This window comes from Dreissena polymorpha, chromosome 11 (assembly GCF_020536995.1).
Source record: "Dreissena polymorpha isolate Duluth1 chromosome 11, UMN_Dpol_1.0, whole genome shotgun sequence".
Classification (NCBI taxonomy): Eukaryota; Metazoa; Mollusca; class Bivalvia; order Myida; family Dreissenidae; genus Dreissena; species Dreissena polymorpha.
Window position 1 is genome coordinate 27,980,952 of NC_068365.1, and position 24,074 is coordinate 28,005,025.

The window sequence follows — 24,074 nt, forward strand, 5'->3', positions numbered from 1 at the left end:
AGGTGGGTGTGGTTTATTGAAAACTGCTACATGTGGATGGACTATTGAACATTGCAACATACAGTCGATGAACTTTGTGTTAACTTATATGAATTATTTGTAATTGTATCGTTTTCCGCAAATATAAATATTGTATCTATTAGATAGTTCTGCTATTAAAAATTGTTCACAGGCACGAGGGATCTCATTATGCAAAAAAGTAATTGTATTAGAGTATTCAAAGAATGGATATATTCTACGATAATGATGAAATGAAAATCTCCACACTGTATATTACTAAATTTAGTCCTCGAAATCAGGCAAAGAATGATTTATCGTATCATCATGATGTTTTAACTTGATGCAATGTGCTTGCACTTTAACCCTTATGTTTAGAATTTGCTCCATTGTGTACCCACCGGTCTTACTGACAATAACGTAGTGACGTCACCATCTATGTATAGAATGGATTTTGCTCTAGAATAATCATTATAATATATAATTTATTGGAATGTTGAATGTGTACAATCAATATAACATATGTTTAAATGGTGATAATGTAAAAAATAATCAATTTAAAATATATTTCATTCATTCATTCAATCCTCTCTGCGCCGTCTGCTGCTTGAGGCGACGGCAAGGGAGCGACACTTTGGTCTGTCAGCTGCTGTTGCGGGTGCTGTCTGCAGAGTGAGGCCTCTGTTCTTGAGCTCTCGCTCAACGTTTCGGCGCCACGTCTCTTTCGGTCATCCACGGTTTCTTTTCCCCTGTGGCGTACATCTCAGTGCCACCCTGGGTAGCGAGTCGGATGGCATTCTGCAGACGTGGCCTAGCCATCTCCATCTCCTCAAAGCGATGGTCTCAGCGATGATGTTTGCGCCAGCTCTTCTACGCAGATCCACGTTCGTGATCATGTTTGGCCAGAAGACTTTCATGATCCGTCGTAGGCACTTGTTCTGGAAGACTTCCAGTTTGCGCTCGATGGTAGCAGTGGTCTTCCATTACTCAGACCCATATAGACGGACGCTCAGCACGTTGCTCTTGAAGATGCGGAGCTTGGTGTGCATGCTAAAGCTTGTGGTCCTCCAGATGGGCTTCAGCATTGCGAAGGCTTGGTTGGCTTTGCTGATTCTCGTGTTGATCTTCCTTGCACAGTCTCCATCTGTGGTGACCTTGCTGCCCAGGTAAATGAACTCGTCCACATCTTGCAGAGGCTGGCCATTGATGGTAATTGGGTCGCCCACTCTGGTGTTCTTCCTCATGACCTGACTCTTTCCAATGTTGACCCTGAGACCTACATTGTGCTTGCTGACAGTGCCAACTGTTGTGTCTTCTGCTGGATGTTCTGGTTCCTGCTAGCAAGTAGACCGATATCGTCGGCGTAGTCCAGGTAATCTAGCAGCGATGTCAGCGTACACTGTATTCCTTGCCTCCTTCCCTCAGTGGTGCGGCGCATGATCCAGTCAATTGCCACTGAAAATAGGAGCGGCGAGAGGATACATCCTTGCGTCACTCCAGTTTCCACCTTGAATGGTTCAGTGAGCTGGTTGTTGTGGACGACTCTGCACTCAAAGTTTTCGTACAGGGACCTGATGACGTTGACAAGTTTCTGAGGGATGCCATAATGTCGCAGAATTTTCCAGAGGGAGTCTCGGTGTAGGCTTTCGAAGGCCTTCTCAAAGTCCACATAAAACCACGTAGAGGGATCCATTCCATTCATGGGACTGTTCAAGGATCTGCCTTAGGACAAAGATGTGGTCGATGCAGGACTTGCCTTTCCTGAAGCCTGCCTGTTCCTGGCGAAGAATACCGTCCACTGCTGTTGAGATGCGTTGGAGGATGATGAGGCTGAAGATCTTACTGGTGAGAGATAGTAAAGTGATGCATCGCCAGTTGTTACAGTTCCCCAGGTCTCCTTTATTGGGCAGTTTGACGATGGTGCCGGTCTTCCATTCGCTTGGCGCTTCTTCACTGCCCCAAATCTTTTGAAGAATCTGGCAAAGAAGCTGCGGTGTCACTGTGTCTTCTGCTTTCAGCATCTCACGGCACACTCCATCGTCACCAGGCGCCTTCCCATTCTTCAGCTTATGGATGGCTTCACTGACTTCCGTTACAGTGATGTTACCGAGGTTGATGTCAAGGTCCTCTTTAGATTCAGGAATGTCGGCGAGGGTTGGTGGGTCTGGGCGGTTTAGGATGGACTCGAAGTGTTGCTTCCATCTTTTAAGTTTTTCCTCTTCCACGGTGACACGAATTCCGTTATCAGCTCTCACAGGAAGGTCATTCTGCTGGCCGTAGTCGCCCTTTAGCTTCCTGGTGTTCTGGTGCACTGTCTTCATGTCATTGTGCTCGGCTGCTGTCTCCGCCTCCTCTTCCAGCCTCTCTATGTACCTCCTCTTGTCTCCTCTGGCTGATGTCTTCACCACCTTGTCTTTCTCACTATATTCCTTTGAAATTCTTTCCTTAAGTCTTAGGGATTTGGTGTCCAACAGTTTTTTTTATCTGTCTTCTTTCTTCTATATGAGACCATGTTTCTTCTGAGATCCATTCTGTCTTCTTGCTCCTTCTGAAGCCTAGAACTTCCTCTCCTGTCTCTTTCATTACTCTATTGAAGCCTTCGATGGTCAGTGCTGTCTCATCTTCCAAAATACTAAATCTATTCCTAAGGGTAACCCTTAACTCTTCTTTCACTTTTGGGTCTTTCAACTTGACCACATCGTAGCGTTGGTTCTTGATGTCTCCCGTCTTGGCTTTCCTGAGCTTCAAAGTCACCTTGGTCACCAGAAGACTATGGTCGCTGCCGATGTCCGCATGTCGCATCACACGCACGTCCTGCAGAGAGTGCCTCCACCGACCGTTGATTATGATGTGGTCGATCTGGTTCTGGGTCCTGCCGTCTTGTGATGTCCATGTAAGTTTGTGGATCTCCTTGTGAGCGAACAGGGTCCCTCCTAAGACAAAGTCGTTCTGTTGGCAGAAGTTGACTAGACTCTCCCCGTTGTCGGTGATCACACCCACTCCATGTCTTCCCATGGTCCTCTCTCTGTCTTTGTTGTCGCAGCCAACCTTTGCATTGAAGTCGCCGAGCAACATCAGCACGTCGTGTTGGGGGATGTCCTCTAAAACACTTTGAAAGGCGTCGTAGAATGCATCCTTGTCCTCTTCTTCCGCGTCGTCTATTGGTGCGTAGCCCACAACAGACAGCTTGGCGTACTTGGAGTTCATCCTGACGTACAGCAGGCGCTCGTTCACTGGTTTCCACTGTAGCACTATTTTCATGGTACATAGGCTTTAAAGTACTATATAGTATATTGAAGTGGTGCATTGTTCACTAAATGATAGTTCAAATAGTCTGTAACATACATGTATATATTACCATGAAGATGCATATTCTTTAATCAAAAGTCGTGTTTACTTTGTATTGACATGGAGATTTTAATATGATTTGTTTTATTTTTAGAAGGTTTCGTAAAATATATAAATGCACATATAAAACTTTAAATGGCAAATTATCTGATACATATACTTGTTTGAACGTAACGTTTAACGAATTGTATTAAATAAAACGTATTGTGGAATAGTTTTCTTGTTTTTATCTTTGGTTTATAAATATTGTTTTGAAGACTGGCGGTTCTAATTTTATTCTCCTATATTCCACCCTGAGAACAGTTTAGTTCCTTTAAGTAACACGTGATGGCATCAGTATGAGTGTCTGTGACACATTATAATTTCTAGTTTATTCTAATGTAATTAAATGTTGTATTCCGCTTTATAAAGTAAGTCTCTCGAAGGCTTCTGTCTGACCAGTTTTTACCTCGATACAACAGTGGACTATGGTTTCGGGTGGGTCTGTTTAATCAATGCCTTTTAAAAGTTTTTGTCAACAATGTGTTGATTGTCAAAACGTCATGAGGTGAACTGCATCATCTGTTAAGCAATTATGAGTACCATTGATGGACGCAATGGTGCCTGATATGGCTTGAAATGTAGATATCATACCATGACAAAATTCTTCACTATGGCGACCTACCGGTATGTAAAATACCGAGCCAGGCCGATTGAGTTTGCTAAATTTTCTCCATCGACATACCTCGCTGATTATCATTATTAAAAGTAAAAGAAGCTCGGTTCCCGTCCTCTTTCAAATTTATCGAGAGGTTCGAGACAAGAACCAGACACGAAACTGCCAGGTGGCACTGCAAACGCTGTGACGCTGGGAAAACCCCAAACGTAGTTATTTTTAGATTTGATCGAGAATCTAACCCGCCTCCCAGTTTCGTTGAAAGTGTCAAGTTCCCCACGGGTAATGCTTCCCCGTACCCCATTTCTTTTGGTCCGCGGATCATGTATAATTGTGTATAGGAACAGTACTATATATTCTTGAAATTATATAAAAAAAATTGCATTAGGCCCGGTCCTTCACAGTAAAAAAATATATAGAAGATATACGATTATTCTATGTCTTGACTTTAAATGGGGAACAGTCCTTAATTATTCTTTCATACGCATGTATGGTGTACTCTTTATGACTACTGTACTTTCAGAACAAGTATTCAATGTAATTCGTTTTATTTTCAGACGGTGTACATTGTCGATGTTTAATAAACAAGACAAATAGACCACGTTCTTATTTATAAACACCGTGATCTACAGCATCAACCAACATGCTCAAAGTACAATGCCCGATCCCCGGATGCAGAACACGCAGAGGCCTCCATAGTGTCAGCACTTATAACAGCACATTCAATGATCCACGCACCGAGTGCTGAAGCCAAAGTGGAGAGGTTCAAACGATCTACCATTACTTCAGCGGGCAAGGTGGAACGACTTCGCCCATGCAACTAAATTAGTAGGGCGCCCTAAAGTAATCCAGCTACTTGAAGGTTATGCTGAGCCCCTACGCCGGGACCTCCAACGCTCATCTGAAAAATCCGAGGCAGAGGTCTTAGCAGTTTTCAAAACGCTGGCAGTTCGGGAGGAAAGCACCATGGTGGCCAGAGTAGCCTTGCACAACATGCGACAAGATCGTGTTAAATAACTGTTCGCAGCTTTGGTGTCCTTATAAGAGGACAAGCAAGTGTATGCAAATTCACAATACCATGTCCATCATGCGCTAACAATGTCAATTATACCGATGCAATCCTTCGCGATATTCTGACAAGAGGTATTGCTGATCCTGAAATCCAACTGGACTTGCTGGGTGACAACAATCAGGAGATGACCCTGGAGGAAGTGTTAAAGTTCGTAGAGGCCCTGGAGGCTGGCAAACGTTCCGCCACCAGACTCGTGGACTCTCACGCGGTGGATGCAGCAAGCAGTTCCTACAGGACTAAATCCGCTTCCTACACCCAATCACATAACAAGCTTCTAGAACTATGTGGCTATTGCGGCAAGAAGGGTCACGGCCGGGATGCTCCAGCGCGAATTCGTCGGCAAGAATGCACGGCATATGGACAGACATGCAAGCATTGCAATCGTGAGCACCACTTTGAAAGCGTGTGCCGCAGTCAAGACAGGCCTAATAAAGCTAGTCACATGTCTAACAGTGCTATATTTGATGCTTTATGTGCTGTTGATAACATGTGCATTATTGATAATTCATATTCGCTAGATAAATCTGGCATTGAACGATCACTATGCATTTATCACCACGTGTACGATAAACTCAGTGACACATGGGTCAAATAAAGATAAAAAACGCAGCCATTCGTTAATGTTACTGTTAAAGTCTCACCTATTTTATATAAAGCACTTGGGTTTACCTTGAAACATGACCGCTCTATTTCAGCCACGATCTCTGCCATGGCCGACACCGGATGTCAGAGCTGTCTTGCCAGTCTGAAGGTGATACACTGGCTAGGGCTTCGTGAGTCAGACCTTATTCCAGTAACCATTCGGATGCACACAGCTACTAATGTGGGAATCAATATCATGGGTGCTACAGTACTGCGCCTCAGTGCAACCAATGAAGCAGGCGAAACTATGAAAACTATGCAAATGACATACATCACCGATGCTGCCGACAGACTTCCTCAGTCGTTAAGCCTGTGTAGCCCTCGGCATCATCCATGAAATATTCCCTGTCATTGGTGATCATGCAATTGATGCCCTATCCTGCGGTAACCACACTAAGGAATCCCTGTCAACTTGCGAATATCCCCGACGCCGGCTACCCCTAATCCCACACACATCGCTCCCATACCCCGCAACTCAAGATAATCTGCCACACTTGAAAGCTTTCCTGCTCAAATATTATAAATCTAGCACCTTCAACAAATGAGAGCATCAACCTCTTCTATTGATGGACACCCCCCCCCCCGATGAAGCTTATGGTTGACCATACAGCGGAACCTGTTGCCCACCACACACCGATTCCTGTCCCCATCCACTGGCGAGAGTCGGTCAAATCTGGCCTAAACCAAGACGTACGTCTTGGAGTTATCGAGCCGGTACCCGTTGGCGAACCTGTAACATGGTGTGACATAATGGTTGTCTGTGCGAAAAAGAATGGTGAACCTCGCAGAACAGTTGACTTCCGAGCGTTGAATGCCCATGCCACCCGCGGAACTCATCACACGCCGTCGCCATTTCACCAGGCTCGATCAATCCCAAACGGCCTAGAACGGGTACCATAGTGTCCCTATACGCGAAGAAGATCGCCATCTTACTACGCTCATCACGCCGTGGGGGCGCTATCGATACAAAACAGCTCCAAAGGGATACGTGGCCTCTGGTGATGGTTATACTCGCCGATATGACGAGCTAGTCTCCGATATCCCAAACAAAACAAAATGCATAGATGATGTCCTCCTTTAGTCTGACTCAATAGAGGAGAGTTTTTTCCAAGCTGCTAAGCTGCTTGACATATGTGGCAGAAATGGCATCACATTGAACCCCAAAAAATTCACATTCGCTGAGGACACCGTCAAATTCGCTGGATTTGAGATTACGCCAGACACCGTAAGGCCATACAAAAATTTCCTTCAAGCTAGCCTAGACTTCCACACACCGCGCAACATAACAGACATACGTTCATGGTTTTGTCTTGTTAACCATGTCGTATACGCCTTCAGCATGGCGGACAAAATGCTGCCGTTCCGTCAGCTACTGAACATGTGTTTGACTGGTCTGCTGAACTGCAGAAGGCATTTGATGAGTCAAAACGGGTCATAGCTGACGAAATATAAATGGGTGTGAGAATAACAAACAAACTTACTTGTTTAGCGACAGACTGGTCTAAGAATGGACTTGGATTTTGGTTGCTACAGAAGCACTGTTTGTGTGCATCTTCAACTCCTTTCTGCTGCAAAGATGGTTGGAAGGTCACTCTTGTCGGGAGTCGTTTCACGCATTCTGCAGAATCCAGGTTTTCCCCGATTGAAGGAGAAGCGTTTGCTGTGGCTGATGCATTAGACAAGGCGAAATTCTTTGTTCTTGGTTGCAGTCAACAGATGGTCGCTGTTGATCACAAACCTTTGTTGAAAATTCTTGGTGACAGAACAGTTGAGGATATTTCCAACACGCGCCTTCGAAACCTAAAAGAAAAAACACTCTGTTACAGTTTTAAGATGGTTTATATTCCTGGCGTCAAAACCAAGCAACGGATTGCCTATCTCGACATCCTACTGGCAAACCGGATAAGGTGGTTCTGTCCGATGACATCGCCTGACAAGACAAATAGACCACGTTCTTATTTAGAAGAAAGTAGTCCGGATGTAAATAAATATCAACTTCGGCTTATTCTGTCTGTTTCCGGAAACTAGGAAAAAAGTAGACATGATCTATAGTCTGTTTCTAAAAATACTTCAGTTTATTCCGTAATTATTTGAAATAAACTTACCTTATTTGCCTATCCAATTAATTCCATTTTTTATTTACCTCCCGCCGATGTTGTCGTGTTTCCATCTCAAATACAACTGCATGTCAGTGAAAATAATATGATCTTATCTAAAAGTAAAACCCTATTAAACCTTGACCGAAAACATCTTAACTGTGAACTGCGGTTTACCTCCAAAACGCAGTGTGGTGTATTTTCTGCGTGCCCTGTCGAAGCTCATTAGCCCATGCAAGTCTCCAATTGTTTGGTCCGCGCTTCTGGTAATTCTGCAGCAAGCGGAACAAAGGAGTTCTGCGTCTCTATATATACTCTGGTTATTTGGTCCGCTCATTCAAAATACTTGAAATGGATATTATTTCATTTTAAAATCTTTACGACACTATATATACTACCGTTATTTGGTCCGCCCATTCATAATACTTGAAAATGTTAATATTTTTATTTTAAAATCTTTAAGACACTTACCCCCCAAAATATTAAGCCCCAGTTTAAAAAAAAATGACCCCCCAATGAAACCCTCTTTCCGGAAAGTTCCTCTCCTTGCATGATTTACAAATGTTCGATCTATATATATTTACTCCCGTTATTTGGTCCGGAACAAAAGAGGTCTGCGCCTCTATATATACTCCCGTTATTTGGTCCGACCATTCATTATACTTTAAAATGTTAATAATTTCATTTTAAAATCTTTAAGACACTTCCCCCCAAAAATACCAAGCCCCAGTTTATAAAATATGACCCCCAAAGAAACCTTCTTTCCGGAACGTTCCTCTATTTGCATGATGAACAAATGTTCGATCTAAAACATCGCGCTCTCTCTTTATATATACTTCCGTTATTTGGTCCGGACCAAAAGAGTTCTGCGTCTCTATATATATTCCCATTATTTGGTCCGTTCATTCAAAATACTTGAAACTGCTATTATTTCATTTTAAAATCTTTAAGACACTTCCCCCCAAAAATACCAAGCCCCAGTTTGATAAAATATGTACCCCAAAAGAAACCCTCTTTCCGGAAAGTTCCTCTCCTTGCATGATGAATAAATGTTGGATGTAAAAGCATCGCGCTCGCTATATATATAATCCCGTTATTTGGTCCGGACCAAAAGAGTTCTGCGCCTCTCTATATACTCCCGTAATTTTGTCCGCTCATTCAAAATACTTGAAACTGCTATTTTTTCATTTTGAAATCTTTAAGACACTTCCCCAAAAAATACCAAGCCCAAGTTTTAAACAAATATGACCTCCCAAAGAAACCCTCTTTCCGGTAAGTTCCTCTCCTTGCATGATGAATACCGGTAAATGTTGGATGTAAAAGCATCGCGCTCGCTATATATTTATTCAGGTTATTTGGTCATGACCAAAACAGTTCTGCGCCTCTATATATACTCCCGTTATTTGGTCCGCCAATTCATAATATTTGAAAATGTTAATAATTTATTTTTAAATCATTAAGGCATTCCCCCCCCAAATACCAAGCCCCAGTTAAAAAAAATATTACCCCCAAAGAAACCCCTTTTCCGGAAAGTTCCACTCCTTGCATGATGAATAAATGTTGGATGTAAAAGCATCGCGCCCGCTATATATATACTCCCGTTATTTGGTCCGGACCAAAGGAGTCTGCACCTCTATAATATATTCTGATTATTTGATCCGCTTATATAATACACAATGAAATGCTAATATTTTTTATTTCACCCGGACCAAATAACGGGAGTATATTAGAATACAACTTTTTTCTCAAAAATATGTTCACTTACGGAATCAACAGCATTTCTGAAGAAAATGATGAAACAGAATCTACTATCGTAATAACTATAATACTGTATTCATACGCAAACGAAAATAGGACAGAGAAAATATTATATTCTTACGCTAGAGAAAAATCAATATACCAGTTACCAAAGAAGCATCAAAGATAGATTGGTCCGCGGACCAAAAGAGGGGATAATGCCTTTTTTCGTACCCAAAACTTTTCGTACCCATTTTTTTTCGTACCCAAATTTTTTTTCGTTTCCAATTTTTTATCTTACCCAATTTGTTTGACATAATTTTATTTTGTACACAAAAAATTCGTACCCACATTTTTTCGTACACAAATTTTCGTACCCACATACAATTGTGGTGATGTAGATACACTTAAATTAATACTTTTATATCCATCCTCTTCAAAAGCATTGTCACACCAGTACTGTCAGTACTTTGATTGTTGGTTGCATCCTCTTGCACGTTTGACGACGAGCAGTGTTACATGGGGCGTTTGTTCTGTAAGGTTCAAAGACTACTCTTTGAAGTTTGCTTGATACCTCAATCTTAAACAATGAGTGGCTAATTACGAGTAATTTCTCTCTATTCGATGCTATAGCATGTGGTACTTGTTTGCTATGGTTTCATGCAAACGTATTCATAAGGTCGCTGTGACTTAGTTGATATCTTGTCCGCCTAGTTCCTCTGAGGGAGCTTTATTAAGTTCTCCCTCAAAGACACCAAGTACTGGTTCTAACCAGGAAACGAACCTGAGAGCGTTTTCAATAAGCCTTATGCTTTCTATGCAATCGATCTAATATAAATATGTTTAAATTAAAGCTATTAAAATAGATATTGTGTTCGCAGCTCAGTCACTTTTAAGGATGCATATCTGTCTTATATAAAGAGCCAATGGAATGTTGTCGCAGCAGTGTAGGTGGTGGCAGGTAGTATAAACTAGGTACTTTTCTTTTGGTAAGAATAGATATCAGTCACAAATTTGTCCCCCTATATGTGCGAGACAGGATCGAGAAATCGATGTTTGGTTATGTCGGTAGTGAATTTGATTTTTTGTGTGAAAGTTGATGGCGTGTTTTGCGAGAGGCGTCGAGGTTTTCCTGGCCGTAGAACCATTGCATGTAAATATTGTTGATAAAACGCAATCAAACAAGTGGTTTCATATATGCTAACTTGATAATTTCCTACAAGATGTCACAAAAAGATTTTAATGTATAACCGTGCCATGTGTTGTTTTTGTTCCCCTTGCTGTGCCTTAGATTTGGAGGTAATGCGTTCGATTTAATTAAAAGTCCCTAATAAAAAACTTAAAATTAACAGTTCTACAAGAGTGTCTCCTGAGTGATCATTTCACTTCCTGTTTCCCAGGCATGTTCATAAGCCTCAATGCTATTCTAATATGGGTTATTTTGTCAAGATACAACACCCACTTGACGATGTTACGCACTAAATATTTAACGTCACATTGCGGTTTCATATAAAATAATTTTTAAAGTTTGCATTATTTAAATCTTTGTTAGCTCTGGTGGTTTCACTACAGTCAGATGAGACAAACTGCCCGTCTCATGACAGCCTGGTTCTTCGGTGGACGTTAATTATCATTCCCGGCACAGAAATCATAAGAACAAAGGTTCAGACCGAACTGCATGACTATTTGTAAATGAGTTTGGTCTTAAGAGTGTTCATAGGCTTTTTCTTTTGACATGGAGAGCTAACTTTTTACACCACATGACCCAATTACCAACTTGCTTGAGATATAATTGGGAACATTCTGATAAAAGTATTGTGAAGACTTGGCAATAAATGTGGCTTCTAGAGCGCCAACAAGCTTTTTCTTTAATTTGACCTAGTAACCTACTTTGTGCCACACATGACCAAGTTTCAAAGTGAGAAACATGTTCTAAGCAGGTTTTATGATTATTGGGCAGTAGATGATGCATCTACAGCGTTCACGAGTCTCTTCTTTAATGTGATTTTGCTGGTGTTATGGTAGCGGTTCGTCACATACCTGGTTGACATTCTCTGGATCATCTCCAGGTTGTAAATCTGGCCCTTCTGATATGGATTCCAAACCGTGCTACACTATTCCAAATGTGGGCGAACAAGGGAAAAGTAGGCGGCACTTTAAACATTCTCGTTGCGTATCCTTAGATTCCTGTGGAGGAATCCAAGTGTACTGTTTTCTTTTCTTGTTATACTCTGGATGTAAGGCTGCCAAGACATGTCCTTTGTCAGATCCACCCAGAGGATAGCCATACCTTTAACTTTAAACATATTTATGGCATTTATACAAATTGATACATATTGTCCAAAAATACATAATAGAAAAAGGTTGAGACCTTAAGTTCTACAACATTATCGGGGGTCTTTCCCATGGGAAAGTTTAACTTATTATAATGGTGAAAAATATACACAAATTAAATTATGTCCTTTACAGCATCCACAGAGAGAACAAAACACAAAACGCAATAAATATAATGAATTAATTAGGGATATGATTATTCTAGTTTATAGTATTATAGTGATAATAACAATAATTATAGTTATTTTATTATTATGATTATCACCACTACCATTATTATAATAATAACTTATAAGTAAAAGTATAAGTAATAAGTAATAATAATAATAATAATGATATAATGGTAAATATTATGTATAATGATAAAAATAACGTAAGTAATAAGGAAAGTAAAAAGTCTTGTCAAACATAATAATATAGTAAGCTAATTAAAAATCGTTGTGTCGCATTAATATATCTTTGAACTTCGTTAAAAATAAATGTGTTGTTTCATTATTTAATAAGGGCTTCCCAAAAAGGAGCAGTTCACAATTAAGGGGATGAAATGGTCGTAGCGCAGGGTTTAAGTAGAACATCGAAAAAAGTAATGCTCAACATTTTCAACCTCGTTTCCGCATGTACATATAAAGGAGTGTTTGCTAAATGATTATTAAATAGGTCTGAATTTAAGTTGCTGCAATTATTTGCAGGCATTCTTCCTTATGATAAGTTGTGCATGTACCCTTTGATATCCTACATTAAAAATTATAACAGCAATGCCCCTTTTTCAAGTTAGACATTCTGTAACATCATATGGAGCATAAACCAATAAACAATTTCGGGGTGTGTTCTTTGTCACTATTGTGATAAAGTCTATGTTTGGTCAGCATTGGTTTTAAACAAAAATAATGCTGTAAATAGAGTTATTGAAGGATGGGGATAGTATTTATTCTAAAATGCTTTGTATGTATTATTATGTACATTTTATAACATTGATTATGTTGAGATAATTTTATAAACTTTGAATTAATTAAAGGCATTCTAAGACGTTTTTTTAATATTAATAATGTTTTTTTATTGTTATTTTCAGAGGCAAATCATAGGCCATGACTCTGAGACTATTAAGGCCATTTCTTATGATGCAAAGCTAGCACTAATCGAAGTTTTCCACTGCGAAGTCAAATTCAGGCTGTGCATATATATGAAGAAACCAAGAGGCAGTCACAGATAATGCTTATGTTATAAATGAGTATTATATGGAATTAACACTTAAATATATATATATGATTTTTATATTGCCCCCACAAATCATGTGAAAAGTATATGTCAAACGTTCTGCGCTGTCTATCAATTCCATTTTCTTTTCTTGTTCACTAATTGCTAGTGTTTCATGACACTTAATTTAAAGATTGTTTTCAAATTTTCAAAGATTCTTTTCCAAGATATATTTTGCCAGGTCAAGGGCATTCATTTTTATCATCATAGTTGGTCATACAGTTCTAGAGTTGTGTTGTCTTTATAATATATCTGCCCTTCTCAAAGACACCAAAGTCCGTTCGAGGAGCATTGGGAACATCTTTGCATAAGAAAGCTGGTGTTTATATTTTGATTTTGGTACAAATTATAACCAAAGACCCATTCATAATTATTTTTTATTAATACGCTTTGATTATAAAGATTACAAAATATTCATGCATATAATATAAAAGTTCAGGATATTTCTTGATAAAGCTTGCTAATATTAATCTGTCACTGACCTTTATGCATTGATATATTAAACTACCGTTACGATGAAATCATTTATTTCCGTTTTGGAAGCAATTTAAATCGATTGAAACATTCTTCACAAAGTAAACTGTTATGGCCTTGTTATAATCATGCAAACGTGCACAAACAAAACCGAATGCAAATATAGCCAATGATCCAAGAATACAAGTTATGCTGTTATTAAATGCACGAGTGCCATGTCAATTTTGTCGAGCTTTAATAAATGTTATATTGTTCCAGTATCGCATTCATACATATCTGATATGCATTGAATACATTAAATATGAATAGCATTGTACTTGTTGGAAGAATATTCTCACCTTTAAGAATACAGATATAAAGCTGTTCAGAAAATCTTTAACTTTTTTTATAAGAATCTTGTAACTGTTTTTATACTAAGAAACAGATCCAAGGTGGGTTTACATCTCACTGCATGTTTGTTTTCTTGTTATATGTACAAAAATAGGTCCAGGGGATACAAAAATTAAAATCAAATTACTCTTACTTTCTTGCAATAAACAAGGCTTCCCCCAAATTATTTGCTTTTCAGGGGGATATATAAGATCAATAAAATAATAAATAAAGATAAAAATCCTTGACAACTTTTAAGTGCAGGGTTGTACACAACACATTGTCTGTTCATGGGGAATAATAATCAAATATTGTTAAAAAACTTCTAATCAATACAATGTCATAGAGCTTTAACAAAAAATCATGATTTTTGAGATTGAATTGTGACTTTGACCTTTCACAAGGAGCTTGTGAATTTTCACATCGTCTAGCGAAAAATAAACATCAGATGTTCTAAATGTATTACAATTCCTCCAGACATTAAAAAGTTACAAAGCCAACCTAAAACCTTCCAAATATTCACCCACCCAATGAAGGGTGATGCAGCTACTACATGTTTTGTCATTTGCTGTGATAATAAACATTAACAAGAGGGCCATGGTGGCCCTGGTCGCTCACCTGAGTAGTATTTACGTAAAACTTGAGTGTTAACAAGGTTTTACTATAGCCATATAAGGAAAACTGCCCCGCCCCCTGATGGCCATGTTTTTCACCGGACCGCAACCATTTTCAAACTCAGCCAAGATATCCTTAGAACAAATGTTCCTACCAAGTTTCATGAAGATTGGACTAAAAATGTGACTTCTACAGTGTTAACAATGTTTTACTATAGCTACTAGATCTATATCCATATAAGGAAAACTGCCCGCCCCCTGGTGACCATGTTGTTTATCGAACCGCAACAATTTTCGAACTTAGCCAAGATATCCTTAGAACTAATGTTCCTACTAAGTTTCGTGAAGATTGGAATAAAATTGTGACTTCTACAGTGTAAAAAAAGGTTTTACTGTAGCTACTATTGCCGTATTAGAAAAACTGCCCCGCCCATGGCGGCCATGTTTTTTTACGGACCGGAACCATTTTCAAACTCAGCCGAGATATATGTAGAAAAAATGTTATGACGAAGTTTCATGATGATTGGATTAAAATATGACTTCTAGAGAGTTAACAAGGTTTTACTATAGGCATTTAAGGAAAACTGACCCGCCTCACTGGCGGCCTTGTTTTTCAACGGACCGGAACCATTTTGTAACTCTGCCAAGATTTAATTGGGACAAATGTTCTGACCAAGTTTCATGAAGATTGGACAAAAAATGTGACTCCTAGAGTGTTAACAAGCTTTTACTATAGCCATATAAGGAAAAGTGCCACGCCCCCCTCGAAGCCATGTTTTTCAACCAACCAGAACCATTTTCGAACTTGTCCAAGTTATTATTAGGACACATGTTCTGACCAAGTTTCATGAAGATTGGACAATCAATGTGGCCTCTAGCATGTTCACAAGGTTTTATAATAGCCATATAAGGAAAACTGCCACGCCCCCTGGTAGCCATGTTTTTCAACCAACCGCAACCATTTTCGTACTCAAGATATTATTGGGACACATGTTCTGACCTAGTTTCATGAAGATTGAACAAGAAATGTGGCCTCTAGAGTGTTCACAAGGTTTTACTTTAGTCATATAAGGAAAACTGCCATGCCCCCTGGTGGTCATGTTTTTCAACCAACCGGAACCATTTTCGAACTCGTCCAAGATATCATTGGGAAACATGTTCTGACCAAGTTTTTTCATGAAGATTGGACAATAAACGTGGGCTCTAGCATGTTCACAAGGTAAATTTTGACGACGGACGACGGACAAAAAGCGATCACACTAGCTCACCATGAGCACTTTGTGCTCAGGTGAGCTAATAAAAATGCATTATGATAGAGGTCATCAAGTACATAAATCTATGGTATCTTATACAATACAATTTCTTGTTAGCTTTAATTGTTCAGGTTTTCTAACATTGGATCAAGTAAAATACCAAAAATTAAGAACTGGCAACACCAGTGAATAAAAACTAAACTATTGCAAAAATGTATTCATATATGATATGGGTACATGGTTCAGTAATCCTATATTTTCCTACACTAACATAAGGTTACGCCTCTACATAATCAAACAATTTGAAATGTTTCATACAATTTTAAAATAAATATTGAAGATGTCAAATAATACTGGTACTACTGTCTAAATGTCGCCATTGTGAAATGGATATGGTGTCTGCCTAGCGACCCAGAGGTCACGGGTTCGATCCCCACTGTGGAGGCGTTCTTTAGATCTCCCCCAAAGACACCAGGAAACGGACGGGTGAGCGTTTCAAATAAGTAGTAAGTACTTAAAATGCAATCGAGCGAAAATAAAAAGGTTTAAACTAAAAATAAAAAGCTTTCTAACGGTGAACAGTTTAAAATTATAAATCATAGAATTAAAACAATAATTTTTACAGTACTAGGAAATGTTAATCATGTTAATGACTTTAGAAAAAAAAATGTATAATACGCAGTTTTATCAATAAAATAATTTCTACAATACTAGTTAATGTCAATCATGTAAATAACTACAAAAATAAATATAACAATACAATAAAAATGTACAATACACAGTTTTATATTCAAGATTATGGGCCATATCACTGAAGGATATGAAGTTTACATCTCCATTTTTGTTTCAAATTTATTTCAAATGTCTAAACTTGGATATATTAAATATACATTTCTGATTTCAACTACAGTGAATTTAATTAGCCTATTAAGATTAAATTGATAATTTAATTGATCATTGGGAATAAGTACATTCAATGCCATTTACACTTGAGAAGAATAATAAGTTGTGAAATATTGTGTTTGATTTTACTTACCCGACCAACCCTATTTTTTTGTGACCTAAACATTTTTTTATAGGTATCTCTTGTTGAGTTTTGGATTATTTGTTAGACGCTTATTTGTACATTTTCTCAATGTATTAACTGCTTTACTTAATATTAGAAAGGTTCCATTGAGATTTTGCAGATATCTATTTTTAAACCGCTTTATTAAAATGGGAAACAATTTGTGTTCATTAAAAAAAAGAAAAAAAGTTTTTATTTCCGTAACACATCTCATATAGAATAACAATAATTTTAACACATCAACATTACAAATAAAAAAATATTAAATACATATAACATATTATGAAGTTGTTTTGCAAATTTGCTACAATTAAAATTGATGTGAATCCCTGGGACGTTTCTGCATTGTGTAACAGAATGGAACTATGAAAGTCATTTAATGTTAAAACAACTGAGGTCATTTTCAACCGATCTTAACAAACATAGCAGAAGAATGTATAATTGTGTTGCATCTTTATGAATGACAATAAAAATCCCTTAATGAGAAAGTATGGTTTACAGAGTAAAAAAAAACATTGACAATAACGTTCATCTTATATAAATAAGTCATATAAATACAATAATAATCTAGAAGCATTCCAGCAAACACGAACCTCAGACTTCTCACTGTAGACTGTAAAAGAATTCGTGAACATAGACACGCATTTACTGCAAACACCTGACTTTATTGAGTCATTGTTTATAGAGATCAAAGCAGTGAATGAAGCATTTAAAGGATGCAATCACATCATGTTAAAGTAAAACAAAAATTCAGATATGATCGCTCAACTAAAACAGGTGTGTTCGTAGGAGTCAAACAAGAACTCCTAGTTGATGAACAAACTCGATTAGCAACAAACTGCAAAATACACATGTTGAAACTGAATGGAAACAAGGATCTTTCTCTTTATTATTCTAAATGACGCATTGAAAGATGGCTGTTCACAGGCAACTAGATACTTCGTTGACTAATCTAACTAGAACTGGGCAAAGAAAACACATCATCTTGGCGGGCGACTTCTACTGCATTAATATAAATTGAGAAACAAGCAAGTAAACACCACCACACCTTATGCAACCATGCAACTAGAGTAAATAAAATCTCAATCAAACATGGACCCCCACAAAATCATAACCCTACCGAGGTGGAAACATCACAAATAAACCAACCCTAGATATGCACTAGCATCCCAGGAATTAGTTACCATTCAATGGCGGTAACATATTTCAACATCAAAACCCTGTGTAATATCCAACAAGCAAAATCAAATTGGTGTATTCACTAAAGTGAACTAGACTGTTGGTAATAGAGTAAGAGAGGAATTGTCCGAAAAATTCATATTCATGAAAAATCACCATGCTATAGACCTCTTGTACATACTGAAAAATAGCATCAAGTATATGATGGACAAACACTTTCCATCTCAACATTTAAAAATAAAAACACAGTAGTAAGGTTAAATAGACGCACGAATAAAACTTATCAAGAAAAAAGCAAGATTATATAAGATTAAAAAAGGACAAATAGATAGACATCCTTAAAATACCACCAAAACGTTTGTAAACGAGAATTTAAGTGAGCTGAGGTGGAATAGGTAAACACAACTAAACAAGAAGATTTCGATGAAGTTATCAACCATTTTTGGAAATACTTTAACTCCAAACTCCAAGACTGAGTTGGCATATCCCCTCATGTAACTTAAATGAATACTTTAACCCTGAAGCAAAGATAAAGCTCAAATAGTTTTCGAATTATACAGCTCTATCTTTACAAAAAGCTCAGAAAAAAAGCCAACTCATGTGCAAAAACAAAACTCCCTACTGATGTCTGAACTCGGGTATATCAAATGTCGTACTGAAAACTGTGAAAAACAACAAGCATCGGCCGTATCGACCCTTGTTCAAACTTAAGTCAACCCGGGCAACCAAACAAATGATGGCCTACCCCAGGGCACAATGCTCGTAACCGTCCCCTTCGTGTATCATAACAACCAGCTACCACCATCAATTAAGTCCAAAGACCGTTTATTCGCAGATGATTGCCTTCTATGTAGAAAAAAATCAGTACTCAACAAGATACCACTTAATCTTTAAAAAACTTCAGGAAATTGAAATATTGACCGACACGTGCTAAATCCGTTAAACACCTAAAAAGTGCTAACTCCTGAGTATTAACTGTAAATCCTCTCACTTATATACACCATGGCGTGAAATTTCAAAACAGTTCAGCGAAAATTCGAACCTTGACCTCGTTCACAGCGAGATTTAAAATTGTCATCAGACATACCGGTAACTAAAGTAGCAGATTATGATACAGCAAACTCCGTCATGGCTGTTCTTATAAGAAACCTTAGACAACGTACCAAAGATTGCAAGAAAACCGAATGCGTATCCCTAGTTAGATACTAAATGGACTATGTTCTCATCAGATGGGACCATTATCTGGCAAAATACATAATAAAGCTCGCATATTTCCAATGCAAAGCAGCCCGCTTTATTACAAACGACTACACATCCACAGACGAACGCTACGTAATCAAACTGATAGAAGAACTAGTGCTCTAATCACAACTTAAACTGGGATCACTGCCTTGGGACAGTCGATGCAAAATCATGTTTTATAGAAACGACCGTTGACTGGAATTATCTTTATGTCAAGTGACGTAATTGGCGCTTATACAGTCGAGTGATTCAAATCAGTACAATAAGCGCACCCCCTACCCCCGGTGCCCGTAGGCCGTAACAGGCCCTGCACCGTTTCATAACAGAAACAGAAGCAACGACAACACAAGCGTCAATAATACAAACCAAATAACTTGAACATTTAATAAGATAAATAGAGAATATAATGTGAGTTTTGGATAAAGATCAAGTTTACCATGCGAGGCTAAGGTAGCCATGGTAGCGCGAGCATGATAAACTTGATCTTTATAAAAAACTCACATTATATTTTATTTATCCTATTATTTCCTCCCTTGTTCCATTAATAGTTATCAAATATCTCATTTTTTTGACGATTTTTTTCTTCCGTAATATTTTGGAAAACCCCGAGTGTGATTTAAAAATAGCGATAGTATAAAGCTCAAGTTTATACGATTGTTGTTATACTATCGATTTTCATCTGGTAATCGATTTTCATCTGGTAATAGGATAATTGAACATGTTACAAAATAAATTTTACGTGTTCTGTTCAATGAAGCTAAAACGATTCTTAAAATCTTAATTGACATGCGGTCAAATGATATTGCTAATCGTAAACGAACATTATAACCAGTGTATTAGCTGTCATGCATTTGATCCAGTTGATACTTAATAATAACTGGTAACAGATTACCCCATAAAGCTTCACGCTTGTTCGGATTATTTGGGTACCTTTGTTCACCAGTTTGAAACACTTTGGTTCTACTTTGCATTGAATTAGTCGCAGCAGGGGTTGGAGATCGGCTGTTTGACGATGACGGAGAAGACATGTTCGAATTACTTCCATCCGATAGAGATTTGAGTCTTTTTCGTTTATATGGTCTGCTTGGTACAGTTAGCTGAAAATTCGGCGTAATTGGAGGCGTTATGTCCTCGTATTCTGATGGATATGGACTATTAAGCCTAGGTGTAATAGTTGGTGCATGGGAACTTGTCGTCATTGTCTCTTCTGACTGCTTTTCTGAGTGTTCATGAACATTTGGCTGGGACGGCGTGCAAATGTCACTTGGTTCTGTCGAAAGATTACTGTTACATTCATTGCCTAAAATATGAAAATGTAAACATAAGATACAGAAACATTCTATTTTGGAACACATACCAGTATTTACCGGTTGTTCATATTGATACCGGAAAGCTGTTACCAGTTAGACCAGAATGTGCTTCTAGTTGCTTCAACAAATCGACATGGTTTACTTATATTATTAACCAATTAATGATCAATTAAATTGCATTATGTTCTTTAGATTATTTATATTAAGACTATTTATTACAACGAAGCATTCAAAAACGTGTTCAACCAATGTTTTAATAATCAATCTTATCTTGAGTTTTTGCAAAGAAAGAACCTGTTTAAATACCAACATACTTATTAACTATACGATTGATAATACTTAGGAATGCCACAAATACCACTGTAAATCGTATCATATATGCATCATTGAATAAGGGGATAGAGTGTTCATTTTTTCATAAGGTACAATAAATGACAATTAGCCCTTATATATATTTTTGGAAGTTTCTTTGCATAAAAATCATATATCCATAAATACCCTCTGAACAGTGCAAAGGCTGACCTTGTTGCTGCTGCATTCTTATCCATTCAGAAATTCTTGCATCCCGTAAAATAGCGTTACATCCTTGTTGGTCTTCAATGCCATCTAGAAATTCAGTATCGATCTTTGGACAAGACATTTTTTTCTGGAGATTTAGGTACACCTGAAGTTGCGATTCGGGATCACTATCTGGAATCAATAAAATGAAACAAAAATTTAAGACTTGCATGCAATAAAAATACATGCACTTATTTGAAAACTAGATTTGAAACAATTTATGGCAGGTTAACTGGACCAGATGGACAATCTTTTTTTTTCTCTTTTGTAGATAGTAACGATTTCAAGAGACAAAATGATAGATTGCGTTCCCATATCACGCAAAGGCTTGTGTGTTATAAGTACAAAAATCAGTAAAGTTCTTGTATTTACCACAGTTCTTGTAGTTGATGTGAAACGTGCCGCCGATCGTAAATACTTCGCCTTCGAGTCTTCCCATTAGTCGAGGACAATCTCGGTATTTCTCTAAACAGAGCACAACAGCTAATTGACACATTTGTGACGTGCACCACTTGCAGACAATTAAAGCCCCATAACAACTCAAAATCAACGAATATTTCGTAAAATAGTAAGTAAAATAAAGTTAACCCATACAAAAATCAGTATTCCTTATGGCAATAGCCAAACTTTCAACGCCAGATGTGGTCAACACATTTTCAGGTACCAATTTTCTGTTCGTGTGTCAAAGGGCTGAAATTTTGGCCATTGCTATAAGGAACACTGATTCGTTTATGGCAATTCTTTTTTAACGAAATATTATACGAAATATTCGTTTTCTTTTTAGTGTTAATGGGGCTTTAAGTAAAGATATATTCGTGGATTACACACACATTTTATTATACAATATTTGTAAAATGACACCAACCCGCGTTTTCTTTAATTAGTCGTAAGAGCCCATGGTATTCGAGTGCGTCTAAACCCTCCATAAATCTGTCGATCAAAATTGAAGGTCCTTTGATAATTGCTTCAATCAATGCATATACTCGACTCTTCCTAGTGTTATTTCTACATATGCTCTCAAATTTGTCCTCGCTCAGTTCCGGTGGTCGAACCATAAACTTCTTGAATCGAAGTGGTTCGATATTTTCACATATTGTACCGATTGTAGAAATCAGGGCCTCTCTAAAGTTCGCAGCATTCCTCGAGTCTGGAACGATGAATATTTTTTAATCCGAGATGTATTTTGAATTGGGAATACATTATTGTATATGGCTAGTAGCATTAATTTTATATCTGCTTACGTTATAAAATGAAGATAAGCAGAAACAGTAAAAAACAGAAACATTAAAATCTTCAATTGAATAGCAACACTCACTGATGTTTGTTGCCTTGGATGAGAGCAAAGTGATCAAATGTGTCATATCTTGTCTTTGCAGTTCCTCTTGAAACTGTCCTTCAGCATGCTTATCCTGCACGAATTTTAAGAACTCTTCGCATCGTTCTCGTCGGGATACATCATTGGTCATCACCTTATCAAGAATGGCTTCGCTTCCCTCCATTCTGCGAATCATGTCTAGAAATTTTCTTGGCTCAATTTCTTCTAATATGATTTCTTTTCGCTGGTGGAGATCCTCAGCAGACAAGACGTGCTCTAAAGAATAAACACGATACTATAAACACCAATTCACTTAGGATTCAGGCCATTCAAATGTCTATGAGTATTTAAGTCTTAAAATGTAGACTTACAGAGACTGATTATAAATAATATGCACTCTGGTACAATTGGTAAAATATGTGTACGCTTATCCCTGGTATAATTTGTTTAACCTGTTTCATCATAGCTGGTAATTCTTGCCAGCAACTGCAGCTGCTCAGTTTGTCGCAAGTGCCTTTCTAGCATGCACACGAGCTTGTCTTCACCATCTATTATCAATCGAAGGATTGAATCTACATCATTCTGTGCCTCTAACCATTCCTCCCGTTTTGTTTGACCCTCCAGTTGCATAATCGCATGGACTAGCAGGCTTACGTCCTTTAAATCTTTTTCGATCAGTGTATAGTGCTTCACAATCTCTTCTTTTGTTAGCTTGCACAAGCATTTAACTGAAAAACAAATAGTAGATGCCCATGTTGTGTTTAGTTTCATGCTTTTTAACATTAGTTAATACTCTTTTCAACCAATATGTTTATTAAAATAAAAAATATATTTATACATTAATGTATAACATTAACAAAGTAACACAATTCATCTAATACATACCATTTTTTCCATCTGGAGGGGGAATGTACACAGTTACTTTCATTGATGCTATGTTTTTTTCTCTCATTAAAGCCAAATGTTCTTGTGTAATAAGTGTCTTCAAAATATTTTCGATATACAACAGAGACTCTTCAGATTTTCCCCTCAGATTTAATAACGACTGTTCTGTAAGACATCTAAGTCTAATTTTGATCGATGAAAATTCGAGACTTTCGACATCGAAACCGAGATCCATTGCCTGCAAAAATGTAATACAATCTTTTAACAATCGAATCCATACACCTGAAAAGGGGTCAATCGGTACACAGTGCTTTCAGACGATGTTCTCCAAGTTATAGCATGACTGTTGTTGAAATATAAATCTCATGTAAACAAATACTTGTATTGAAACACTGTGGATTTGCAATACTTATAAAATTCGTTAATGCTTCGATGAATACATATTTTATTTTGAGTTTGTTACATGTGCTTGAGTTAATTATGCAACGAGTTTATTAACATAAATATGTAGATCTACCACGAAGCAAATAAGTAAACCAGTTTTATTTTCTTTATGGTAACGTGCTGTATTTATTTTAGTTCATATCCAGTAAGAAATAAATCACAGCCTTTTATATTCATCGTCGTTGTTTGTTTGTGACCCAAAACTCCAGTATGTTGCATCTAAGCACTTG

General features: G+C 37.8%; 2 protein-coding genes across 6 annotated transcripts in view; one reads left to right on the top strand and one right to left on the bottom strand.

Annotated features, from left to right (window-relative positions):
* The window catches only part of LOC127850825 (zinc finger protein 239-like), a 228,633-nt gene that overhangs the window by 38,276 nt on the left and 166,283 nt on the right, over positions 1–24,074 (top strand). The window lies entirely within an intron of this gene.
* LOC127850813 (uncharacterized) overlaps positions 13,499–24,074 on the bottom strand; it is a 30,581-nt gene continuing 20,005 nt past the window's right edge. For 2 of the 3 annotated variants that reach the window (XM_052384146.1, XM_052384147.1), the window contains exons 10-16: positions 23,401–23,638; positions 22,968–23,243; positions 22,516–22,791; positions 22,066–22,347; positions 21,573–21,665; positions 21,165–21,332; positions 13,499–20,632 (exon numbers count right to left, since the gene is read on the bottom strand). In XM_052384146.1, coding sequence (XP_052240106.1) covers positions 20,169–20,632; positions 21,165–21,332; positions 21,573–21,665; positions 22,066–22,347; positions 22,516–22,791; positions 22,968–23,243; positions 23,401–23,638 — 1,797 coding nt within the window. In that variant the 3' untranslated portion in view covers positions 13,499–20,168. The remainder of the gene's footprint in view (positions 20,633–21,164; positions 21,333–21,572; positions 21,666–22,065; positions 22,348–22,515; positions 22,792–22,967; positions 23,244–23,400; positions 23,639–24,074) is intronic. The other variant, XM_052384148.1, reaches the window with a different exon arrangement.